The 20,841-nt window shown below is 43.2% G+C and overlaps 1 protein-coding gene across 7 annotated transcripts in view; it reads left to right on the top strand.

The window, feature by feature from the left end:
* The window catches only part of KIF1B (kinesin family member 1B), a 132,373-nt gene that overhangs the window by 107,058 nt on the left and 4,474 nt on the right, over positions 1 to 20,841 (top strand). For all 7 annotated transcript variants that reach the window (XM_070404052.1, XM_070404054.1, XM_070404053.1 and 4 more), the window contains 15 exons: positions 250 to 305; positions 2,445 to 2,553; positions 3,872 to 3,938; positions 5,827 to 5,911; positions 7,080 to 7,185; positions 10,103 to 10,217; positions 11,080 to 11,213; positions 11,965 to 12,026; positions 13,312 to 13,457; positions 13,631 to 13,870; positions 15,852 to 15,923; positions 17,071 to 17,192; positions 18,705 to 18,854; positions 19,948 to 20,140; positions 20,346 to 20,464. In XM_070404052.1, the coding sequence (XP_070260153.1) occupies positions 250 to 305; positions 2,445 to 2,553; positions 3,872 to 3,938; positions 5,827 to 5,911; positions 7,080 to 7,185; positions 10,103 to 10,217; positions 11,080 to 11,213; positions 11,965 to 12,026; positions 13,312 to 13,457; positions 13,631 to 13,870; positions 15,852 to 15,923; positions 17,071 to 17,192; positions 18,705 to 18,854; positions 19,948 to 20,140; positions 20,346 to 20,464 (1,776 nt within the window). The remainder of the gene's footprint in view (positions 1 to 249; positions 306 to 2,444; positions 2,554 to 3,871; positions 3,939 to 5,826; positions 5,912 to 7,079; positions 7,186 to 10,102; positions 10,218 to 11,079; positions 11,214 to 11,964; positions 12,027 to 13,311; positions 13,458 to 13,630; positions 13,871 to 15,851; positions 15,924 to 17,070; positions 17,193 to 18,704; positions 18,855 to 19,947; positions 20,141 to 20,345; positions 20,465 to 20,841) is intronic.

Here is a 20,841-nt window from a genome sequence, read left to right on the forward strand (position 1 = left end):
TTTGAGATGATGGCAGAGTGTCACTGTTAACAGAACAACTTTCCTACTTCATTTATTAGCTAAGACTTAGAAGGGGACTTTTATTAAAATGTCTTAGCCTCAGTTATACTCTGGAGTTATGTCTGGTATCTGACACTATGCTGGAGTTGAAAGTACAAACCATCTGTGTCTAGAGGGGACTTAAACATGCCATTATTGGCTCCATGGGACTCTTTTTATCTTAAGAACTTGGTCTTCCTTCCTTCACAGTCCTCCTCAGCCATCTCGACGATTCTTCCCTCCGCCCATGCCACTCTCCAAGCCAGGTGAGCTCTAGCTGCGTGCTTCGCATGATGTTCTGTGTGTGACTACATCTCTTACTCTGAATGACTCCTCCAACAAAAATCATATTCAAATTCCTGCTCCTTTTCTATGTATCCTTACACATTCTTGTATCTAGCCAGAACTGGAATTCTTGGCTCCTGACTTAAAATAAGCAGTAAGAAACAATAGGACTCCATTCCTGCCAGTTCTCTGGTCTTATTGGCAATTTTCATAAGCTCCCTGTTTCCAGATCTCTCCGCTTTGTATGTAACTCCCCGTAACTGTCAAGGGGCTGGGCGTCGTTTTGCATACTAAATTTATCCTGCATGTTCATTTATCATGTTTTGATTTTTCTTTGTTTATTTTCATTCTCTTCCTCATTGCCCACATTCCCACCCCTCCCTGTGCTCATTTTCCACTTCTATCCTCCCCATCTCCATCCTGCCTTCAGACCACGAGAGAAAGATTGAGCTGATTCGATTTCTCGTGTCTGGCTATGTGAATGTGCATGCGCTGGACACATTTTCTGAGCACGCCAGTGTGCTTGCATCCTCCGCTGCTGCCACCTTCCAGGATGGGGCGGACCCCCCGCCGCCTTTTCTCTTTCTGCCAGTTCCCAGCTGCCAGAGCGAGAGGGTACCTAAACGAGATGGTTAGTAGGTAAATTAGCTCTGCCTTAGATGGAAAACCTCAGGGGCTTGTCCTAGAGCCTGGCTTTCTGTGTGAAACACAGACCTCTCTGCTACTTGAACTGACTGCAGAGTTGAGCACATTGACGAGATCCTGTCACATTTGCTTAGAGAGATTTCAGGAAGCACCCTGTCTACTGTGCCTCTTTCACTCCACCCTGGGGGTGAGGGCTCCTTATATTTGTTTGTTTGGTGTCTTTGCAATAGTATTTTTAAAGATTTTTACTAGTACATGTTTCTGGTTTTGGTTTTTAATGCTTCTGGTTTTGCTTCCTGACCCTTAGATGACTGTCAGAATCATTAACCCTATTTTCCTCTTGACTAGCGTTACCAGCTTATATGGGAGTCAGCGGGGTGGGCAATGCTGACAGGCTACACGTATGAATAGCACTGTGTTACTCAGAGAGCCTCTTCAGATACATTGTCGTGGATCCTCATAATACCTTTCTGAGATAGCAGACAAAATATTATGATCTACATTTTATAGAAGAGGAGACAGACTTATAGAGATTAAGTGACTCAGCCAAAGCCACATGGCTCTTTAGTGGTTGGGCAATGATTCGATCCCCAGTCACTGGACTCTCACTCCAGTGCTCCCATGTTCTGAGCAGAGGACCCTCTTTGTATTGCCAGAGTTTAGAGTTTCTACACAGTGTTTCAAAATACCCATTATGTAGAATCTAAAATTCTTGGAAATACTGGGTTTTGGTTAGTGTATTTAATCAGTACAGTTAAGAATATGGAATTTAAATCTGAAGAAAATGTGTAACAAGAGATTTATAGAATCCTGTTTAGAGATCAGACCAGTGCTTCCCAAACTTGTCTGCACATTGGAATCACCTGGGGAGTTTCAAACCTCTCAGAAGACTGGGTTCCACCCCAAGAGATTGTGGTTTAATTGGCCTGGGGTGCCTGGGCTCTGCATCTTTGAGAACCCCAGGTGACTCTCATGGGCAGGGAGGTTCAGGAACCACTGGGTTGGAGGATAGGTCTGTCTCCCGTGATGCTACTGCTCCGCATGCCACAAAGTGCAAGCGTCTTTGTGAGAGAGAAACATCAATTGGTTGCCTCCTACTCGTGCCCCTACTGGGGCAGGGATTAAACCTGCAACCAAGGTACATGCCCTTGACGGAGAATCTAACCTTTGACCCTTCAGTCTGAGGGCCAATGTTTTACCACTGAACGACCAGCCCGGACGAAACTTGTTTTCTTATCGTTGGATAATTTGTTGAAAGGGAGAAAGATACTGACTCTCCCTTTCCTTGTTCTCTGAATTTAGAGGTCCTGACATAGTTGATGTTGGCGTTTCTCTGGGTCTTCCGCATTGAAATCTATCCCCTGACTCTTGTTGCCTTTCCCAAGCGTGTCCTTGAAGTCTGACATTAGAGAAGCTTATACTTTACTAAGTAGACTTGGATCAGATTTTGACTTTTTCTTAAACTTTTTTAAAAGTTCCAGCCACCAAGTTAAACACCATGAGCAAAACCAGCCTTGGCCAGAGCATGAGCAAGTATGATCTTCTGGTTTGGTTTGAGATCAGTGAATTGGAGCCTACAGGAGAGTAAGTCCAACTTTCTAAACTTTTAAATAAGGTCAAGTTTTTCAAAATTAGAAAGTGTAATTTTGAGCCTCTATTCTTGTTTATGATTCATTGTCACTTTCAAATTCCAGTTTTGAATTGAATGTTGGTGGTCTTGCTATTATTCTTTGAATCAAACGTTTGTCAGAGAAATGACTACTTAGTGTAATAATTTACCTTCTGATTAGCAACAGCAAGATCATAGCGCCTGCCACTTTGTTAGGAGGGAAGACAACCTACATAGTGAGTTTTATCAGCAGCAAAGAGAAAAGCATTTTGCTCATAATATGGTCAAGACTTGCATTAATAATCTCAGTGAGAAGGTGGGGGACGGTGTTTCCCTAAACCAGGATTTCTCAACCGTGCCACTATTTGGGGCCAGTTAATTCTCTGGTGTCAGGGGCTGTCCTGTGTGTTGTAGGGTATTTAGCCACAACCCTGGCTTCTGCCCACTATATGTCAGTAGCATATTGCCAAACATCCCTGGGGGACCAAAACCACCCCCAGTTGAGGACCATTGTCCTTGATCAAAATGATCAGCATCGGCCTACTTTCTCTGTATGAGCGGTATTAGAGCAAGTGGTAAATGTATCAGTTATCGTTTTCTCTAAAATGCTCTTGGAAAAACACACAAAAAAGATCCCCCTCCTGAAATAGAGGCAAGGGGCTGTGTTAGCTAATGTAGAGGGTAGGGGATGAATGTTATCCTGATGACCTCTGTGTATAATGCTAAGTACCACCACCATCACGCTCATCTCCATGAAACAGTTACTGAGTTCCCACTATGTGTGAGGTCTGCAGCTGTCGATCCTGTGTGTAGTTGTCAGTGGAGACATCGCTTTAAGGAATGTGACTTCCTATAGACAGATCCATCATGTGATTATGGCTTGCATTATGAGGGAGAGGTAGTTACAGTCATGCTTTCTACTAAGTTAATTTCTTTCTGATTCTTGTAACATGATGTAGAATCTAAATGATCTCCTCTCTCCTTGTACTCCCTATTGTAGTATGCATTATTTATGGGTATCTGTTATGCAAGGGACTGGGATGGAGCCAAAAGACATTATTGTCTTGTGAGCACTTGAGTCTAGTAAGGATGAAGAGATATAGACATGTGGAAATGTTTACTGGATGTGAATGACCGTGTGATTAAATGCCTGAGTGGTAAGAAAAACATGGATCGGAGTTTAGAAAAGCAAAAACCAGCAGGGGACAGCAGCCAGGGAAGACCTGTGGTGAAGTAGCACTAGTCAGCTTGAGCGTCTGTCTCACTCTTTTCCTTGCATTTCTGTTGTTACAGGTATATCCCAGCTGTGGTGGACCATACAGCAGGCTTGCCCTGCCAAGGGACATTTTTGCTTCACCAGGTACTAATGAGGGAGCAAAAGAGACCTAGTAGGAAACACACACACACACACACACACACAAAAGTTTAGAATAAGAATCATAACTCTGATTTTCTGCTTTTCCTCTCCATTTCTAAGGGATGTGGAGGTAGTGGGACATTGTCCTGTTCTTTTTTATTTTCCTTTTTAATATGCTTGTTTTTAATTTCTTCCTCAGACTTTGGCTTATATATGTATGCTCTTGCTTTTACATATAAATATATTATACAGCCCTAGCCAGGTTGACTCAGTGGACAGAGTGTCGGCCTGCGGACTGATAGGTCCCAGGTTTGATTCCGATCAAGGGCACATGCCTGGGTTGCAGGCTTGATCCCCAGTAGGGGGTGTGCAGGAGACAGCCGATCAGTGATTCTTTCTCATCATTGATGTTTCTGTCTCTCTCTCCCTCTCCCTTACTCTCTGAAATAAATAAAAATAAAAATATATTTTTAAAAAATAATCTACACTAATAAAAGAGAAAGGTGCAAATTGACCATACCTTTGTGACACCCACCAGCCAATCAGGAGTGAGTATGCAAATTAACCCAACAAAGATGGTGAGTTAATTTGCATACGCAGGCACCAAGCGGCCAGAGGCGGGGCAGGACGCTTGCATCATTACCATGGCGACTACGCAGGTGTTCCGCACCACCCCAGCTGCTCAGGGCCTCTGGGCAGCGTGGGAAGGCAGAAAGGTGGTTCTGGCCAGAGCAAAGGCGGTGCCGGCAGCCAGGGGAAAGAAGGCCCATTCTTGCACGAATCTTCATGCATCTGGCCTCTAGTCCTATATAATAAAAGGCTAATATGCAAATTGTCCCCTTGACCAGGACTTCTACCAAGGGGGGGGCCAGCCCACCAACTGCCTGCAGCCTCTCCCCCTGCCATCCCCACTCCCAATCGGCCTCCCCCACCCCAATCGGGGGCAGGCTGGCCTGCCAACCTCCCGCATCCCCTCCCTCCTGCTGGCCCGGCTCAATTGGCCCCGATCGGGCGGGCCCGCTGGACCCCACCCGTGCACAAATTCGTGCACCAGGACTCTAGTAAGTAAATAAATAAATAAATAAATAAATTAGAGAAGAGCTATTTTGGTAAAAGATTTTGCTTCATTCAATTACTATAATTCATGCAGCTTCAATGTCATTTTATACAATTTTCATTTTGTGATGTTTGGAAACTGCTTTCACAGCCAAAAGATCTTAATGGAGATAGAGGATAAAGGTTTCAGTGAGCGAAAAATCTGGCCGTGAAATGTAGGTTGACACCTGTGGGCAGAGGAGCTGGGAATCTCATACTTTGGAACATACATTCTAAGCATTCATTCTTTTTTTTAATATGTATATTTATTTTTATTGATTTCAGAGAGGAAGGGAGAGGGCAAGAGAGATAGAAATATCAGTGATGAGAGAGAATCATTGCCCTAGCTGGTTTGGCTCGGTTTATAGAGCATTGGCCTGCGGACTGAAAGGTCCCAAGTTTGATTTCGGTCAAGAGCACATGCCTAGGTTGCGGTCTCAATCCCCAATAGGGGGCATGCAGGAGGCAATTGATCAATGATTCTTTGTCATCATTGATGTTTCTCTCTCTTCCTCTCTGAAATCAATAAAAATATATTTTTTTAAAAGAGAGAGACAATCACTGAGCCAAACTGGCTAGGTCTAAGCATCTATTCTTAAAGCCATATCAGAACCTGACTCTTCCTGGGTCCCTGACCTATGCCCCATTGTTTAGAATAACAGTGTGGATAACATTTCCGTTCTTTCTTCATACCTCTCCGTCCTGCCCTCTGCCACACCAAACAATCCAGAAAACCAGAAATAGCAGGAAATAATAGTTTGTCCCAGCTAAATCACAGCCCTGCTCCATTCTCTAGGGCATCCAACGAAGGATCACAATGACCATCGTCCATGAGAAGGGAAGCGAGCTCCATTGGAAAGATGTTCGTGAGCTGGTGGTAGGTGAGTACATTCCATTGGATGAGGACGGAGCCAGGCTTGGTGGAGATCACATGGTTCTGGTGGGCACAGGGACTATGTGGGAGACTGGACTAGAGCATGTGGCCCGTGGAGAATGCAGAGGCCTTGACCCTGAAGCTACTCTTTCTCTCAGCTCCACCATCAGGGATACATGATTCAGCCATTATTTTACTCAGGTCCCGTGGAATCGTTCTGTGTTAGAAGTCTCTGCTCGTTGTGACCTTGCCCTTCACTTGACGAGACAACATATAAATGTACAAAGCAGTTTGATAAATAAGTGCCAAAATGAGAACAGACTGTGCTAAGAGAGTTCACAACACAAGGACCCGAGAGGACGGGGTTAGCTTTGTGGGAGAGGATTAGAATAGGTTCCAGAGCGATTAGAGGGACTTTGTTCTGTTTTCCACACAATGAAACATTTTAAGTAAGATCATCTGGAATATGTGTAATATGCAAATGGCTAGCACCCATAGGCAGAGTAGAGAAATTAAGGTGTAGTGAGAGGGAAAAACTGGCTAAATAGTATAAATTTCAGAATATGTAGCAGGGGTTCTGAGCCTTCTGTCGCCTTAAACCCATTGGCAGTAGTGAAGTCTCAGAATTAGGTTTTTAAATGTAGAAAGTACTTGGGATTACAAGGGGAACTATATAATATTGAAATACAATTGTTAAACTACTAAACAAATGTGTAACCTAAGCTCTTCTTTATTGATACATTAAATAAGCAGCAGGTTGAATTTCTATTTCAAAGTAGTGATGCCTATCTAGATATTTTACATTAGTGTGATATGAAAACATCTGTGGTCTCTGCTAGGATGAATTCATAGTACTGCTGATTCTCCTGTGGTTTGTCCCCTCCCTTCATAATGGAAGAAAACGCCGAATTTTAGTTAGAGGCTCATGAAAATAAAATCGTAATTTTTTTCCTTATCAAGTTCATGGACATTTTGAATTCTAGTCATAGATCCTCCCCTTCGGTGTCTGTGGACGAGATTAAGAAACCGTGGAAGGAAGATTATACTCTCTTGTCTGGGACAGTGGTTGTCCAGCTTTTTCAAATTGATTTTCATGTGGAATATTATTACATAAAACAGAAGAGGTGCTTTCTTTTTTAAATATTCACATGCCCTGGTGTCTTTATTTCTTTTAGGGCGGATTAGGAATAAGGCTGAGGTGGATGAAGCTGCGGTTGACGCCATCCTCTCCCTAAATATCATCTCTGCCAAGTACCTGAAGTCTTCCCACAACTCCAGCAGGTGGGGCACCTACGGAGTGCGATGAGTCACCCCGTGGGACTGATTGGTACCCCATTAGAGTCTTCGTTCATTAGTGACTTCTATGTAGATGAAGAAACTAATTCTCTCCTCACTTCAAAATCCTCGTTTCATCCCCTACCCATCCTACTCCCCTCAAATAAGCAGAGGATTTCTCTGTGTTTGTGTGTTCCTGAAAAACTTGCTCACAGCTATGTTGAGAAGAGGGAGAGAAAAATAAGACAATAGGGAAAAAACGGGATTAAAAGTTTGGGCCAGAATTAATTTCCCCCCATTGTTTCCTTGTGCTGTAGTCTTGCATAGGAAGGAGAAAAAAGAAACGAGCCTCTGCCTTTTGCCCGTAAGAGTCGCTGGCAGGGGCTGTGGAGAAGACAGGGCCCAGCAGCAAGTCAGATGCTGTAGGAGACGAATTTGGTTTTGTCCGAAGCAGCTTACCTTTCACAATAAAAGCTTAAAAAGTTGACTGAAGTCAAGAATAATGAAAAGATACACACTTTAAACATTTTTGTTTTAATTTAAACTACATAAATGTACATTGATTTGTCAAGCACTTGCTGTAAAGCCAAGGCCTTTTCATTTATTGTAGGATCATTTATTGGATGTCCGGTTGTCTTTCTTGCAAAACCATATCCATCAAAAAATTCATCATCTGTGACTTTTACTTTGGTGCAGCAAGAACTAGAAGCCTATGAAGAAATTATAAGTGCCGTATCTTTCAAACTTTTTATCATTTAGCATTACAATTTTATCATTTCCCCTTTCTTTCATATTGATCTCACCGCACTTAATTTAACAACTGTTTTTTTACACAACTCACCATTATGAAAACAGTCCACTGAGTTTTTACACTTAGTTTTGATTTACAATGAACAGAAATTCTCTTTGTCCTAATGTCTTATTGATTTGCCTATTAGTTGATTAAATTAGATGATTATATTAATGCAGCTACATAAATAGGTTTGGGACCAGATATTACCGACACTTGATAAGCTTGCAGCTCACCTCTCTGGAGCAGGTGGTCTGGATGGATATATAAGAGAGATCTCTAGTTTCAAATGGTCAGTGAGAAATGGACATCAGTCTTTATACTTTAGGGACATGGAGAATGTAAGTCAATGCAGTGAGTTGCTAAATGGAGCTTGGTTCAGAGAGCTTCTATTCTATTTAATGTTTACAGTTGCACTTACAGAACTCCAATTTGGGTGTATTATGTGTGCACGTTAAAGGGCTTTTCTGACATATTGGTAGCAGAGTGTGACTCACAAAGGCCATGGCTCCTTTCCTTCCAAGTCCTACATTTATGTTACATAATTGACTTGTTTCCCACAGCAACTTCCTACCATTCCAATACTCAGTCCCCTCCGAAAGGGTTGCTAATGGAGGTGGTCTCCACATTCCCTCCTCTGCCCAGCATTTTCTGTAATTGAATGTCTGGGAGAGGGACCCATATCATTGTAACCCCTCTACTAGTATAATTTGTATTCCATGGAGTTCTCTGTTAACTGTCCACTTGAATTCACTTTGCTAAACAGCAAATTTGTCTTTTTTATATATTTCTTCTCTCCTGTTTTTCTATCTTTTCTTTCCCTTTTTTTTCTTTTGCTGCACTAACAAAAGCTTTTCCTATGTTTTTTCAGGCTCTTTCTTGATAAGGATATTCCTAGGTATTTTCTGTTTGCTTTTTTGCACATAGAGATTCTAGTTTATCAGAATGCTTTGTGTCTTCTGTTGCTTTGACTGCTATTTTAATTTTGTGTGTTCCCCACCCAAACCTAAGCAAACCTGGAATAGAGAAAGACTGTGCTCCTGTTGTGCCCAGGGCTTTCTGATGTGTGTACACTTCCACATATGGCTTCCTAAATGCTGTGTAGAGTCTTTCATTATTTTCTATTCCATTTATAAACCTGTCTGTTTTATTCTTATGCCCACGAGATTCCCCTCCTACATTGCAAAATAGAATGTTACTCCCCTCACTTCATAGAGAACCTCAGGTTTTGTTTTTGTCTTCTTTATCTTCTCTCTGTCAGAAGCTTGAAAGGTTTGCTGCTCTGTGTGTAGTTTTGCATAATCGTTCACTTTTTTCTTTGTTTTTGTCCTGTGTGGTGGTAGAAGCCTATTTAGCTACTTGGGTAGCTGAGTCTGTGAGAAATATTTTGTTTATTTTTAAGCTTTTCTCTTTCTCCTGTCAGGGCTGCTTATCTTATCTGTTTGTTTTCTCTTTTGGAATAGAAAAAATCCTGTTTCAATAGTGAAGAAAATTAAATCAAACTTCTAGTTATTAAATGTAAGATTGACTTTCAAGTGAGTGAGTTTGGGTTTTTTTTTAAACTGACACATAGTAGTTGGCTACCTCAGGTGTTAAAAATCATATTACTGACACATCAGCTAACAATAACCTCTTGTCCTTTTATTTGAAGCAAGGCTTTCTATACTGTTTCCTCCAGCAATTCTCCCAGATACATTTGTGACATCTGTGAGGCCAGCAGAAGTGGGTTGTGATATGAAGACTGCAGCCCACAGATTACCGAGTATTTGCTTCCTGCTCTCGATTAATAGATGATCATACTTAGTCTTTCTTTCTTCTTTTACTTTCTGTTCATACTCACTCATCCTTTCATTTTAATCCCTTTGGTTGATCTCACTGTTTTTGTTTTAGGCAGAGGAGAAGCAGACTCTAAAAACTAAAAACTAAAAAATAGCATTGCTAACTTGATGGTGGGCGGGGACAAAAGGAGGAGTCCTGCCCTTTCCTCCTGGAGTAAAGGTTCCACTCTGCTGTTAGATTTCAGTAAACTGAGAGCTGCTTGGCATAGGTTCTGTGATGTTACTGACAGGGACAGTACCTGGACTAAGGTGGCTTCAGCTCTTTCGGATGACTCTCTTGCCTTTCTGACCTTAGGACCTTCTACCGTTTTGAGGCCGTGTGGGACAGCTCCCTCCATAACTCCCTCCTTCTCAACCGAGTGACACCCTATGGGGAAAAGATCTACATGACCTTGTCGGCCTACTTAGAGGTGAGGAGAACCGGAACTTGAATTGCTGTGAACAGGCAGCCCTGAACAGTGGACAGACTAGAGCAGGAAACAGGGAGGAAAGATTCCACTGAGGTCCTTTCTCCCTCCACATCCGAAGTTAATTATTTTTTTAAAAGATAAGCTTTTAAAAAAATTAATTTGAGAGAGAAAGATAAATTGAGAGAGAGAGAGAAACAGCTATCAATTGCCTCCCAAACTTGCCTGGACCAGGAATCAAACCCACCTTATGGGACGCTGCTCCGACAAACAGTTACACCGGCCAGGGCAAGTTATTTTATTCTACTTTGCTGACTATTCTGATTATATTAGTTTCTGTTCCTAATCTCTGTTTAATCAAAAAGTCACATGACTTTTCTTTTAGCTTGAGCATTAGTACCCTAATCACCATTCTTTAAAGAATGTATGATTTTAAGAAAACTTTGCCTCCCGCTTTTATAGTCATGGACAGAGCATAGTGGCGACAAACAGCACAGACTCTGGAAGCAGCTTGTCTGAGTTCAAATCCCTGTGCTGCCACTTGCTGCCTGCATGTCTCCGGGCAAGTGATTTCACCTCTCTACGCCTCGATTTCCTCATTTCTTAAGCTGGAACAATAGCATTTACCTCAGAAAGTTCTTAAGATGCTATATAAAAGGATTTAGAAGAGTATGCTAGCCATTATTACAGAATAAAACTTTGAAATTAAATGCATCTGCAAGGAACACCACCAGATATTATTGGCTGTGTTGCTGTTGAAATAGTTGGTAGAGCTGAAATCCTGCAGCCCCACAATTTGGTGGCACAGACTCTGTCGCAGATGCTCTGTTTGTATCTAATGGAGCCCGCTCCTGTCTGCTTTCAGCTGGATCATTGCATCCAGCCAGCTGTCATCACCAAGGACGTGTGCATGGTCTTCTATTCTCGGGACGCCAAGATCTCGCCCCCACGCTCTCTGCGCAGCCTCTTTGGCAGCGGCTACTCGAAGTCACCAGACTCGTAAGTTTTGAGACAAGTTTAGCTTCCAGTTGGTTTGCCCAGTAAAGAATCAGCATAACCCTAGGCCGCCCTGGTTTGCTGTCTCAGGCTAGTTCACTGCCTGTAAGCCATTATGGCACCGACACCTGGGATGCAGTGACTTGAATGTTGGCATTTAATAAAATACTAATGACTGGATGAGTTAAAGAGGGAAGGAAGGAATATTACATTGTGAACACTTCCAAAACAGTTCACAGGGACTGAATTTTCTTTTAAAGTGTCATTATTATTCTAACAGAGTACCAAGGGAATTTTTCTTCTTTTAAAGATTTATTCATATTTAAGATATACAAAAATGTATCAAGGATAATACAGTAAATACTTATACACCACCACCCAGCATAAGATATAAGTATTACTGATATAATAGAAGGTTCAGTACCTCTCCCTAGTCACACTCCCCAGAATTTGATGGTTATCATTTTCTAGTCAGACTTCCCCTAACTTTTCTCTCTTGCAGTAAGAAAAGACACATTTTTATATTTGTATTGTAAACTTTATCATTCAACTTTATTCATCCTATTAAAATAAAAATGTTCAAAAGATTGAGATGAAAACATTCCTTATATGAAAAAATTAAGTTTAGAATAGGAAAAGTTACTTATGTGTGAGGGTGGGTTGCAGTCCCTGCAGAGGAGAGAGTGTTTTAAATCAGATTTTCCTGTTTCTGTGATATAAGATATTAAGTAATTGTTTGTTTTAATTTAAATAGCAACCGAGTCACTGGAATTTATGAACTCAGTTTATGCAAAATGGCAGACACAGGTAGTCCAGGTAAGAGCTAATGGACGGGGAGGTGATAGTTGTCTTTGCATATGTTTGGAGTGTATCATGTCAAAAATCTACCTTACCCATGTAGGCAAAATATACACTTTATTAGAAACCAAGCATATTCTACAAGCAGATTTTTGTGAGTTATATTTTTCTGAGTTACAACACTTTGGTTTGTGACGTGAAATACAATTATAAAAATTTTACCAAACAAAATGTTCCCGGGCTATGGAATATTATACAATAGTCAAGTGTATTAGAGTGAATTTGGTTTGGAAAACTTCATAACCCTTTCGCTCTCCAGCTTAGCCCCAAGGTTAACTTGGTAGTATCACTTCACAGGTGCTGTCAGACTAGAATTTGAATTTCCTGTGCTGAGAAGACAAATCAAGTAGAACTTGTTTGTGTCCTTTTTGGTATCTCTTTGGGCTCTGTTCCTTCAGCTCGGTGGCCTTAAGCAGCACTTTGGATTTTTATGTTTGTAAACTGGAACATGGACAAAAGGTTTTGTTTTTAATATTAGGCATTCTTTTAAAAATATTTTTATTGATTTTTAGAGAGAGAGAGAGAGAGAGAAACATCTATATGAGAGCAAAACAGCTATTGGCTGCCTCCTGCATACCCCCTTACTGGGGATTGAGCCTGCAACCCGGGCAAAAAAGTCAGGATTCTTTTTAAAAAACATTTGGTTAATATGAGTTTGAATCATTTTAGAGAACATATGTGGAAAGAGGTCAGGGCTCACAGGTAAGATTTAGATTTAAAAGAAGAAGACTTTGAGTATGATTCTAAGTCCCAATAGCAGCTAATTATAGTGTCCAGAGAGTTCCTTGAGGATTATTTAATTAACATGAATTTATGTCTTTTATATGTAAAAACAGTTTAACATTTTACAAAATTATTGGGAGATGTTGGGGTAAAGCCATCTGTCCTCTGCCATTCTACCTGAACTACTGAATGTGGGTGTGTGTATGTGTGGGTGTATTTTTATATATTGGGGACCATCGTGTACAGACTATGTAATTGCCTCTCTATTTTCACTTAACATAATAACTTTTTCTCAAGTTGTATTGCAGTCTTCATAATTATCAAATAATGTAAATCTTACTTTTAAAAGGAATTTAGAGAATTGCTTTGAATTCAAAGGGGTTGAATTATTATTAACAAAATCCCATGTATCTAGAGACCAAGTCTCTCTTAGTTCATTATGTATATGAATTATGCATTGATTTTGAGGTAACACTGGAATCAGATTTTTCTCAAAAAGAGTTGTTTCCTCTTGTCTCAGGCATGCAGAGGAGGAGGAGAAAAGTCTTGGATACATCAGTGGCCTATGTGCGGGGAGAAGAGAACTTAGCTGGCTGGCGGCCCCGTGGGGACAGCCTCATCCTGGAGCACCAGTGGGAGCTGGAGAAGCTGGAGCTCATCCATGAGGTACAAAGGGGCGGTGGGGGTGCTCAGATGAAAGCTCGGGCCAGAGACTCTCCGTCACCACCTCGGTGTGATCCTGGCTTTCCAGGTTTCCATCACTGTGAGACATAATATTGTTCTTACTAAAATCGTAATGGGCTTTGTGTTTGCTGAGGCAACAGTGTTGCTCTTCTTAGGTGGAGAAAACTCGCCACTTCCTGCTGCTGCGTGAGAGACTTGGTGACAGCACCCCCAAATCCCTGAGCGACTCGTTGTCCCCCAGCCTGAGCAGTGGGACCCTCAGCACCTCCACCAGCATCTCCTCTCAGATCTCAACCACCACCTTTGAAAGTGCCATCACACCCAGCGAGAGCAGTGGCTACGACTCGGCAGACATTGAGAGCCTGGTGGACCGAGAGAAAGAGCTGGCCACCAAGGTGTGACTCCCTTCCCTTGGCTGGGTATTTGCCTTTGAGACTCAGCTGATCAGTCAGTTTCCGTTTCATTTTCTTCCTTCTTTGAGGGCTTCTGTTTTAAGGCCTGCACTAACACTATGAATATAGAAACAAATAGGACTCAGTTCTACCCTTAATTAACTTACATGCAAATGGTGACAAGCATATAATAGAGGCGTATGTCTAGGTGCTGTGGGAGCCAGAGGCGAGGCCTCCACAGGAGGGCATCGTGAACTGGCTCAAAAGGGAGCAGGGGAGGGAGCTAGCCGTCCTGCATGATCAGTGTGAAGGAATCCTGTGTGGGGCAAGAGATGGAGTTAGGGAGATGGGCCAGGGCATCGTGCATACCATGCTAGAGAGTTTAGAGCAGGATGGGGAACCTTTTTTCTGCCAAGAGCATTTGGATATTTATAGCATCATTCCCTTCCCGTGCAAAATTATCAACTTCAAAATTAGCCTTGCGCCCTAGCCTGTTTGGGTCAGTGGATAGTGCATTGGCCTGTGTACTGAAGGGTCTGGGTTTGATTCCAGTCAAGGGCACATGCCCAGGTTGTGGGCTCGGTCCCCGATGTTTCTATCTCTCTCTCCCTCTCCCTTTCTCTCTGAAATCTATAAAAAAAATATATATATATTTAAAAAGTTTAGCCTTGCTATATTTGGTCAAACATTTAACTCACCCCTAATACCTTGGCAGGGCCAGATGAAATGATTTCGAGGGTCTTATATGGCCTGTGGGCTATATGTTCCCGACCCTTGGTTTAGAGTGTCTTGGGAGTGACATGGCAATATTTTAAATGGATATTTGTTTTAGAAAGACTTCTCTGACAGCAATAAAGAGGATGGATTTGTGATGAAGAGAGAGACTAGAGCAGCGGTTCTCAACCTGTGGGTCACGACCCCTTTGGGGGTTGAACGACCCTTTCACAGGGGTCACCTAAAACCATCCTGCATATCCAGATATTTGCATTCTGATTCATAACAGTAGCAACATTACAGTTATGAAGTAGCAACGAAAATAATTTTATGTTTGGGTCACAACATGAGGAACTGTATTTAAAGGGCCAGAAGGTTGAGAACCACTGGACTAGAGGCAGAAAAAAACTATTGCAGTAATTCAAATGAGAAATTATAAAGCAAATTAAGAATGAAAAGGATGCTATTGCATTCTTAAGCACTTTAAACTATGATGTTGCAGTATTCACTTTTATAGATTTGAGAATGGCTTTTTTATCCACACACTTTACCTTTTTCATTAGGCATATACAGACTCCTTGCTATATGCTTAGTTAATTTCTAGAGCTGTTAGGCAGCATCTGAGCTCCACTGTGGGACTTGGGCATATGATTTTCCCTTCCTGCCTTGTGTCCAGTAGCTTTGTTTAACCATTGAAATTTACGCTGCCACCCCTATGTTCATAGCAGCACAATTTAAAATAGCTAAGATCTGGAAACAGCTCAAGTGCCCATTAGTAGATGAGTGGATAAAAAAGCTGTGGTACATTTATACTATGGAATACTATGCAGCAGTAAAAAGGAAGAATCTCTTATCCTTTGAGACAGCATAGAGGGACCTGGAGAGTATCATGCTAAGTAAAATAAGTCAGTCAGTCAGCCAGAAAGACAAGTATCACATGATCACACCCATGTGGAATCTAAGTAACAAACTAAAGTGATGAACGGTGTGGATCCAGAGACATCAAAGTATGGACCAGAGTGCAGAATCTCAGAGGGAAGGTGGGAGAGTGTAGGTGGGTGGGAGGTAATCAACCAAAGACCTTGTATGCACATATGCATAACCCATGGACACAGACAATAGGGTGCTGAAGGCCTGAGGTGGAGGGGGAGGGGGTAGGCTAGAGGGAGTCAATGAGGGAAAAAGGGGGACATATATGTAATACTAGTACTTTGAACAATAAACAATTTAAAAAAAAAATAAACTTAATGCTGGCCTTTCTTTTTCCTAGTGCCTGCAACTTCTCACCCACACTTTCAACCGAGAATTCAGCCAGGTGCATGGCAGCATCAGTGACTGTAAGGTGAGCCGCTCACATTTCCTGTCCCCAGCGTACGTTGCTTTTAGGTGGCTTGATGTGGGCATAGCATGGTTGCGTGACATATCTGCTCTTGTATCTGATTTTTTCAGAATACTGACTTCTGAAGGTGAAAGTATGTCTCCGTGTCTCTTAGAGTGATTATCAGATGGGGACTATTTTGGCTTTCCCCTGAATCCCTTGGAGAATATTCTGTAGGGGGTGATTTGTCACGTGTGACAGGGAACAAGTCCTGAGGTTCTTGGTGGCATGAGATTTTGTTGCCTTCCACAAAGAGTGAGGTGAACACTTTAAAGAACTGCTGGGCCATTCGCTCTATTCTAGTCATCTTGACCTTTCTGGCTCATTCCTGCCGAGCGGGGTCTTTGCACTCTTGCCATTCCTTTGCCCAGAATAGTCTTCTTCCAGATGTTCCCATGATTGGCTCACTGATGTTTCCTTTTCAGTTCAAATTTGTAAACCACACATTGTAAAGCCAACAATGAAACTTTCTCTTTCCCTGATTCATTTTTTGCTATAGCCCTTATCACTCCCTGACATTTCTTTTAATCCTCACCCGAGGATATGTTCTTATTGATTTGAGAGAGAGAGGAAGGGAGAGAGAGAGAAAAACAAAAAAATCGATTGGTCGCTTCCCATACATGCCCTGACCTGGGATTGAACCTGAAACCTAGGTATGTTCCCTGACTGGGAATTTAACCCTTACCCTTTGGTGTGCGGGCAACACTCCAACCACCGGAGCCACCCAACCAGAGCCTGACACTTCTTGATGTGTGTGTTGACTGGCTTATTGTCTGCCTTCTTCACTTAGAGTGTAAGCTCCAGTAGGCCAGGTCCTCTGCCATATTCTTAGAACTTTGCCTGCTGTGCTAAGTGCTCGGCTCATGCATAAGGTCATTTAATTAATGCGGGAGGGCAGTGACAATATAAAAAGCCAGCCTTGCCTCTTTTGTAAATGCCATGATTCCTAACAGACACAGGGGCCATAAAATATGTATCTGTAAGGCTTGTTTTCTTAAGCAACCTGAAGCAGGATATTTTTTAAAGTGAGGTCACTGGTTGCCAAAGCTTCTTATTGCAGAGACATTTTCTTCCATCTGAATCTCACTCGCTCTGTTCTGTTTGCTTCCAGTTGTCGGATATCTCTCCAATTGGACGGGATCCCTCTGTGTCCAGTTTCAGCAGCTCAACCCTCACTCCCTCCTCCACCTGCCCCTCTCTGGTGGACTCTAGGAGCAACTCTGTGGATCAGAAGTAGGTGCCCAGGTTTCACCGAGAGAAGCTAATCTAAGAACCGGGGAAAAGGCCGGTCTTCCTCTAGCTCAGTGGTTCTCAGCTGAGGGCAGCACCAGCCCCCTAGGCAGCATCCGGAAATATGGGGAACACCAGCCCCCTAGGCAGCATCCGGAAATATGGGGAGCCCCAGCCCCCTAGGCAGCATCTGGAAATATGGGGAGCACCAGCCCCCTAGGCAGCATCCGGAAATATGGGGAGCACCAGCCCTCTAGGCAGCATCCGGAAATATGGGGAGCCTTCTCTAGGTGTAACAGTGTCTGGAAAAATGCTACTGACATCTTTTAATAATCACGTCTTCCTAGCTTCCTGCACCAAACCATTGGCTCCTCTTATTCCCGTCCTGCTCACTTGTCCTTCCACTCCCACCCTGCTTCTCTCCTCAGTCATACCCCACATAGGAAGCCCCATCTTGGGGAAAATATTTTTGATGATACAAAAAAATGTACAGGTAAGACTAATGGAGACAACTTTAATGTGAATTCATCAGTACAGTGCACCTCAAAGTCCTTTGCCCTGTCTCCTTTCCTTACGCTCACCTGTCAGAGCCACCTCGTTATCATCCAGCTGTCTATCTGAATGTACCAGCACTCGAGCAATTGAACATGGCTGGAGAAAATAACAAAGAGGCAATCTAATTAATTCTTGGCTGCCATTGACTGTCAGACATTATTTTACACACCACTAAGAAAGAAAAGGCACTGCCAGCTAAAATGTGACACACTACTGATTGTAAGACGCATCCCAGTTTGAGGAATGGGAAGGCATTTACAAGTGGGCTTTTGTAATTGACGAAGTACAATTAATTAGGCTAGGCTGCTGTCCGAAGATGACTAACACTGCAGAGCAGAGGAATTATTTCTCTCGTACAGCCTGGCCTGGTCCAGGGCGGCGTGCAGCTGTGCACCTTGTGGTCATTCAGAGACAGCCTTCACCCCTTGATCTGCTTTCTCTGCCAGTCCCTCAGGCTGTGGTTCTCAGATGTTAGTGCATCACTGGGGGGCTTGTTAAAGCCCACATGGCTGAACCCCACCCAGAGAGAGTTCCTGGTTCTCTAGGTCTGGGGTGGAGCCTGAGAATTTGAATTTCTAACGGTTTCCAGGAGCAGCTGACGCTGCTGGTCAGGGTCCTCACTGTGAGCCGCTGTGCTAGGTGTGACCTTGGGACTAAATTGAAACGGGTGGAGTCATGTTCCAGACACTTCTGTTCAGGGCTTCAGAACAGGAGGTGGTCTGAGTGACACGCGCTCATCAGTGACCAGCCTCCTTTGTAACCTCTGAAGGATGAGCCCAGTGGCATTTGGAGTTACCGTTCTGACACCAGCTTGTCCTCCCAGGCGAGCTCTCTGACCCTGATGTCTGCGGGGCCCCTGGTGTACGGAGAGGCCTCGTTCCTACTGGTGGGGTGGTTGTACACATCTGCATTCCTTACTGAAGCTCTTGCTGTCCCTAACCTCTAACCTCTCTTTTAAAGGACCCCAGAAGCCAATTCCCGGGCCTCTAGTCCCTGCCCAGAATTTGAGCAGTTTCAAATTGTCCCAACTGTGGAAACGCCGTATTTGGCCCGAGCAGGGAAAAATGAATTTCTCAACCTTGTTCCAGATATTGAAGAAATTAGACCAGGGTGAGTACTGTATTACCCAGAGATGCTGGGTATTAAAACAGGTCAGAAGAATGTGCTTCCAGCTCTTCCGTGAGGTCTCTGTTGCAGTGTGATGTGCATGGATCCGGTGAGAGCTCCGGCTGGGTTTCCGCCCCCACTGTGCCATCATGCACCCACCTGCTCAGCATGCTGTGTGGTGCTTTGTCTCCTCTTGCTGTGTTATTTTGGCAGATAAGGTCCTAGGCCAGGGGTGGGCAACCTTTTTGTGAGTACGTGCCAAAACCAGCAAAATCTCTGACTCAAAATTCTTCTGCGTGCCAACCCTAATTTTTTGAGAACATGTTACACCTACTTGATATCTCTTAAGGTGTACGTATGTGAAGAACCTTGAAGAAATAATAAAATTCATTTGAGCGACAAAAACACAGTATATGATGATGAAAAATACATTTATTTTTTAATGTATACATGTACACTGATAGTCTGACAGAAAACTTTATGGCTCCGTTTGATATTATCAGTGGAACTTTTGCTGCTGCATCCCTGATGACAAAGATTTTACATCAGGTTTATATTTTGTGACCTTCAGAGATATGCACGAGCTACTGCTTTCATCCGTCAGGCTACTCCTATTACGAGACTTAACAAAATTCATCACAGAACAAAGATTCACAAGCGTATGTGGATGAAACCAAAACACTGGTTGGATCTAGGAAGGCAGGGAGAGTTAAGGCAGAGGCATAGAAATTGCTCTTCCCCCTCTCTCGTCAATCCATGTCTATGGTCTTTAAGATAACTTGTTATGTAAAATTATTTATTTATCTAAGATGCACCTACACTGAATTTATCTGAAAAATAAAAAAGTCGATATTAAGAAAAAAATTGTAAATGGAAGATTATAAGAGAGGGTTTCGCGTGCCAGCAAAAGTTACTGGCGTGCCATGTTTGGCACGCGTGCCAGGGGTTGCCCACCCCTGTCCTAGGCCAAATAGGTCATTGTCTTGTTTTTTTCACACGAGGGACTTGGTCTAGGTGAGACATATTTTGATGGTTCTCGGCTTATAATCACTTTCTTTTTGTGAGAAACAAACCTGTCTTCTATTGTCCTTTTTAGCTCAGTGGTTTCCAAAAAAGGATACCTGCATTTCAAGGAGCCATTTTCCAGCAACTGGGCTAAGCATTTTGTTGTGGTCCGTCGCCCTTACGTCTTCATCTATAACAGTGACAAAGACCCAGTGGAACGTGGCATCATTAACCTGTCCACAGCACAGGTGGAATACAGCGAGGACCAGCAGGCCATGGTGAAGGTCAGTCCTGCCCTCTCTCGACTTCTCATTGCCATGCATGCCCTTCCCTTTTGAGTTCTGGATTCTGTTGTGTGATACAGCGTCTCTCCTGTATATCTGGCTCTCTGAAGTGCCAGTGCGAAGTACCGTATGCCCTGTGAATATGGCCAGTGTCCCCATTGCTCATAGCCCTCGTAACTTTCTCATCTACCTGCATCTCTTTCAGAGTCCTAACATCTTCGCTGTATGCACAAAGCACCGTGGGGTCCTTTTGCAGGCTCTCAATGACAAAGACATGAGTGATTGGTTATATGCCTTTAATCCACTCCTTGCTGGCACAATACGGTAAGAAGCTGTCCCCGCGTTCCCTTCCTTGGCTTTCAGTCCCAGGAACATCAGCATAAATAGGGAAGGAAGTCTTGTTGCAAACAGATTTAAAATAGAGGAAGGACAGGGGTGTAAGTGCGGTTGTGGGGTGCTGACGAGGCCTCAGCTTCTCACAAGCTATCACCTGGTGTCCTGAGCAGCTAAGGAGACCCTGGTCACATTTGCATTTAACTGATCTGCTTTGACTTTTTGTTCTCAAGGGTCTGCAACCAGGGTCTGTGGGGCTGAGCAAAGGGAAGGTTGGGAGGCCCTTACCGGCCTGCCAGTCAGTATTCAGCACTATGACCGGCCTCCCATCCTCTGAGGGGCTGCGTTGCAGGTCCCCCAGCAGGAAG

Source organism: Myotis yumanensis, unplaced genomic scaffold, assembly GCF_028538775.1.
Source record: "Myotis yumanensis isolate MYYU_CA2020_CCGP unplaced genomic scaffold, mMyoYum1.0.hap1 SCAF_2, whole genome shotgun sequence".
NCBI classification, from domain to species: domain Eukaryota; kingdom Metazoa; phylum Chordata; class Mammalia; order Chiroptera; family Vespertilionidae; genus Myotis; species Myotis yumanensis.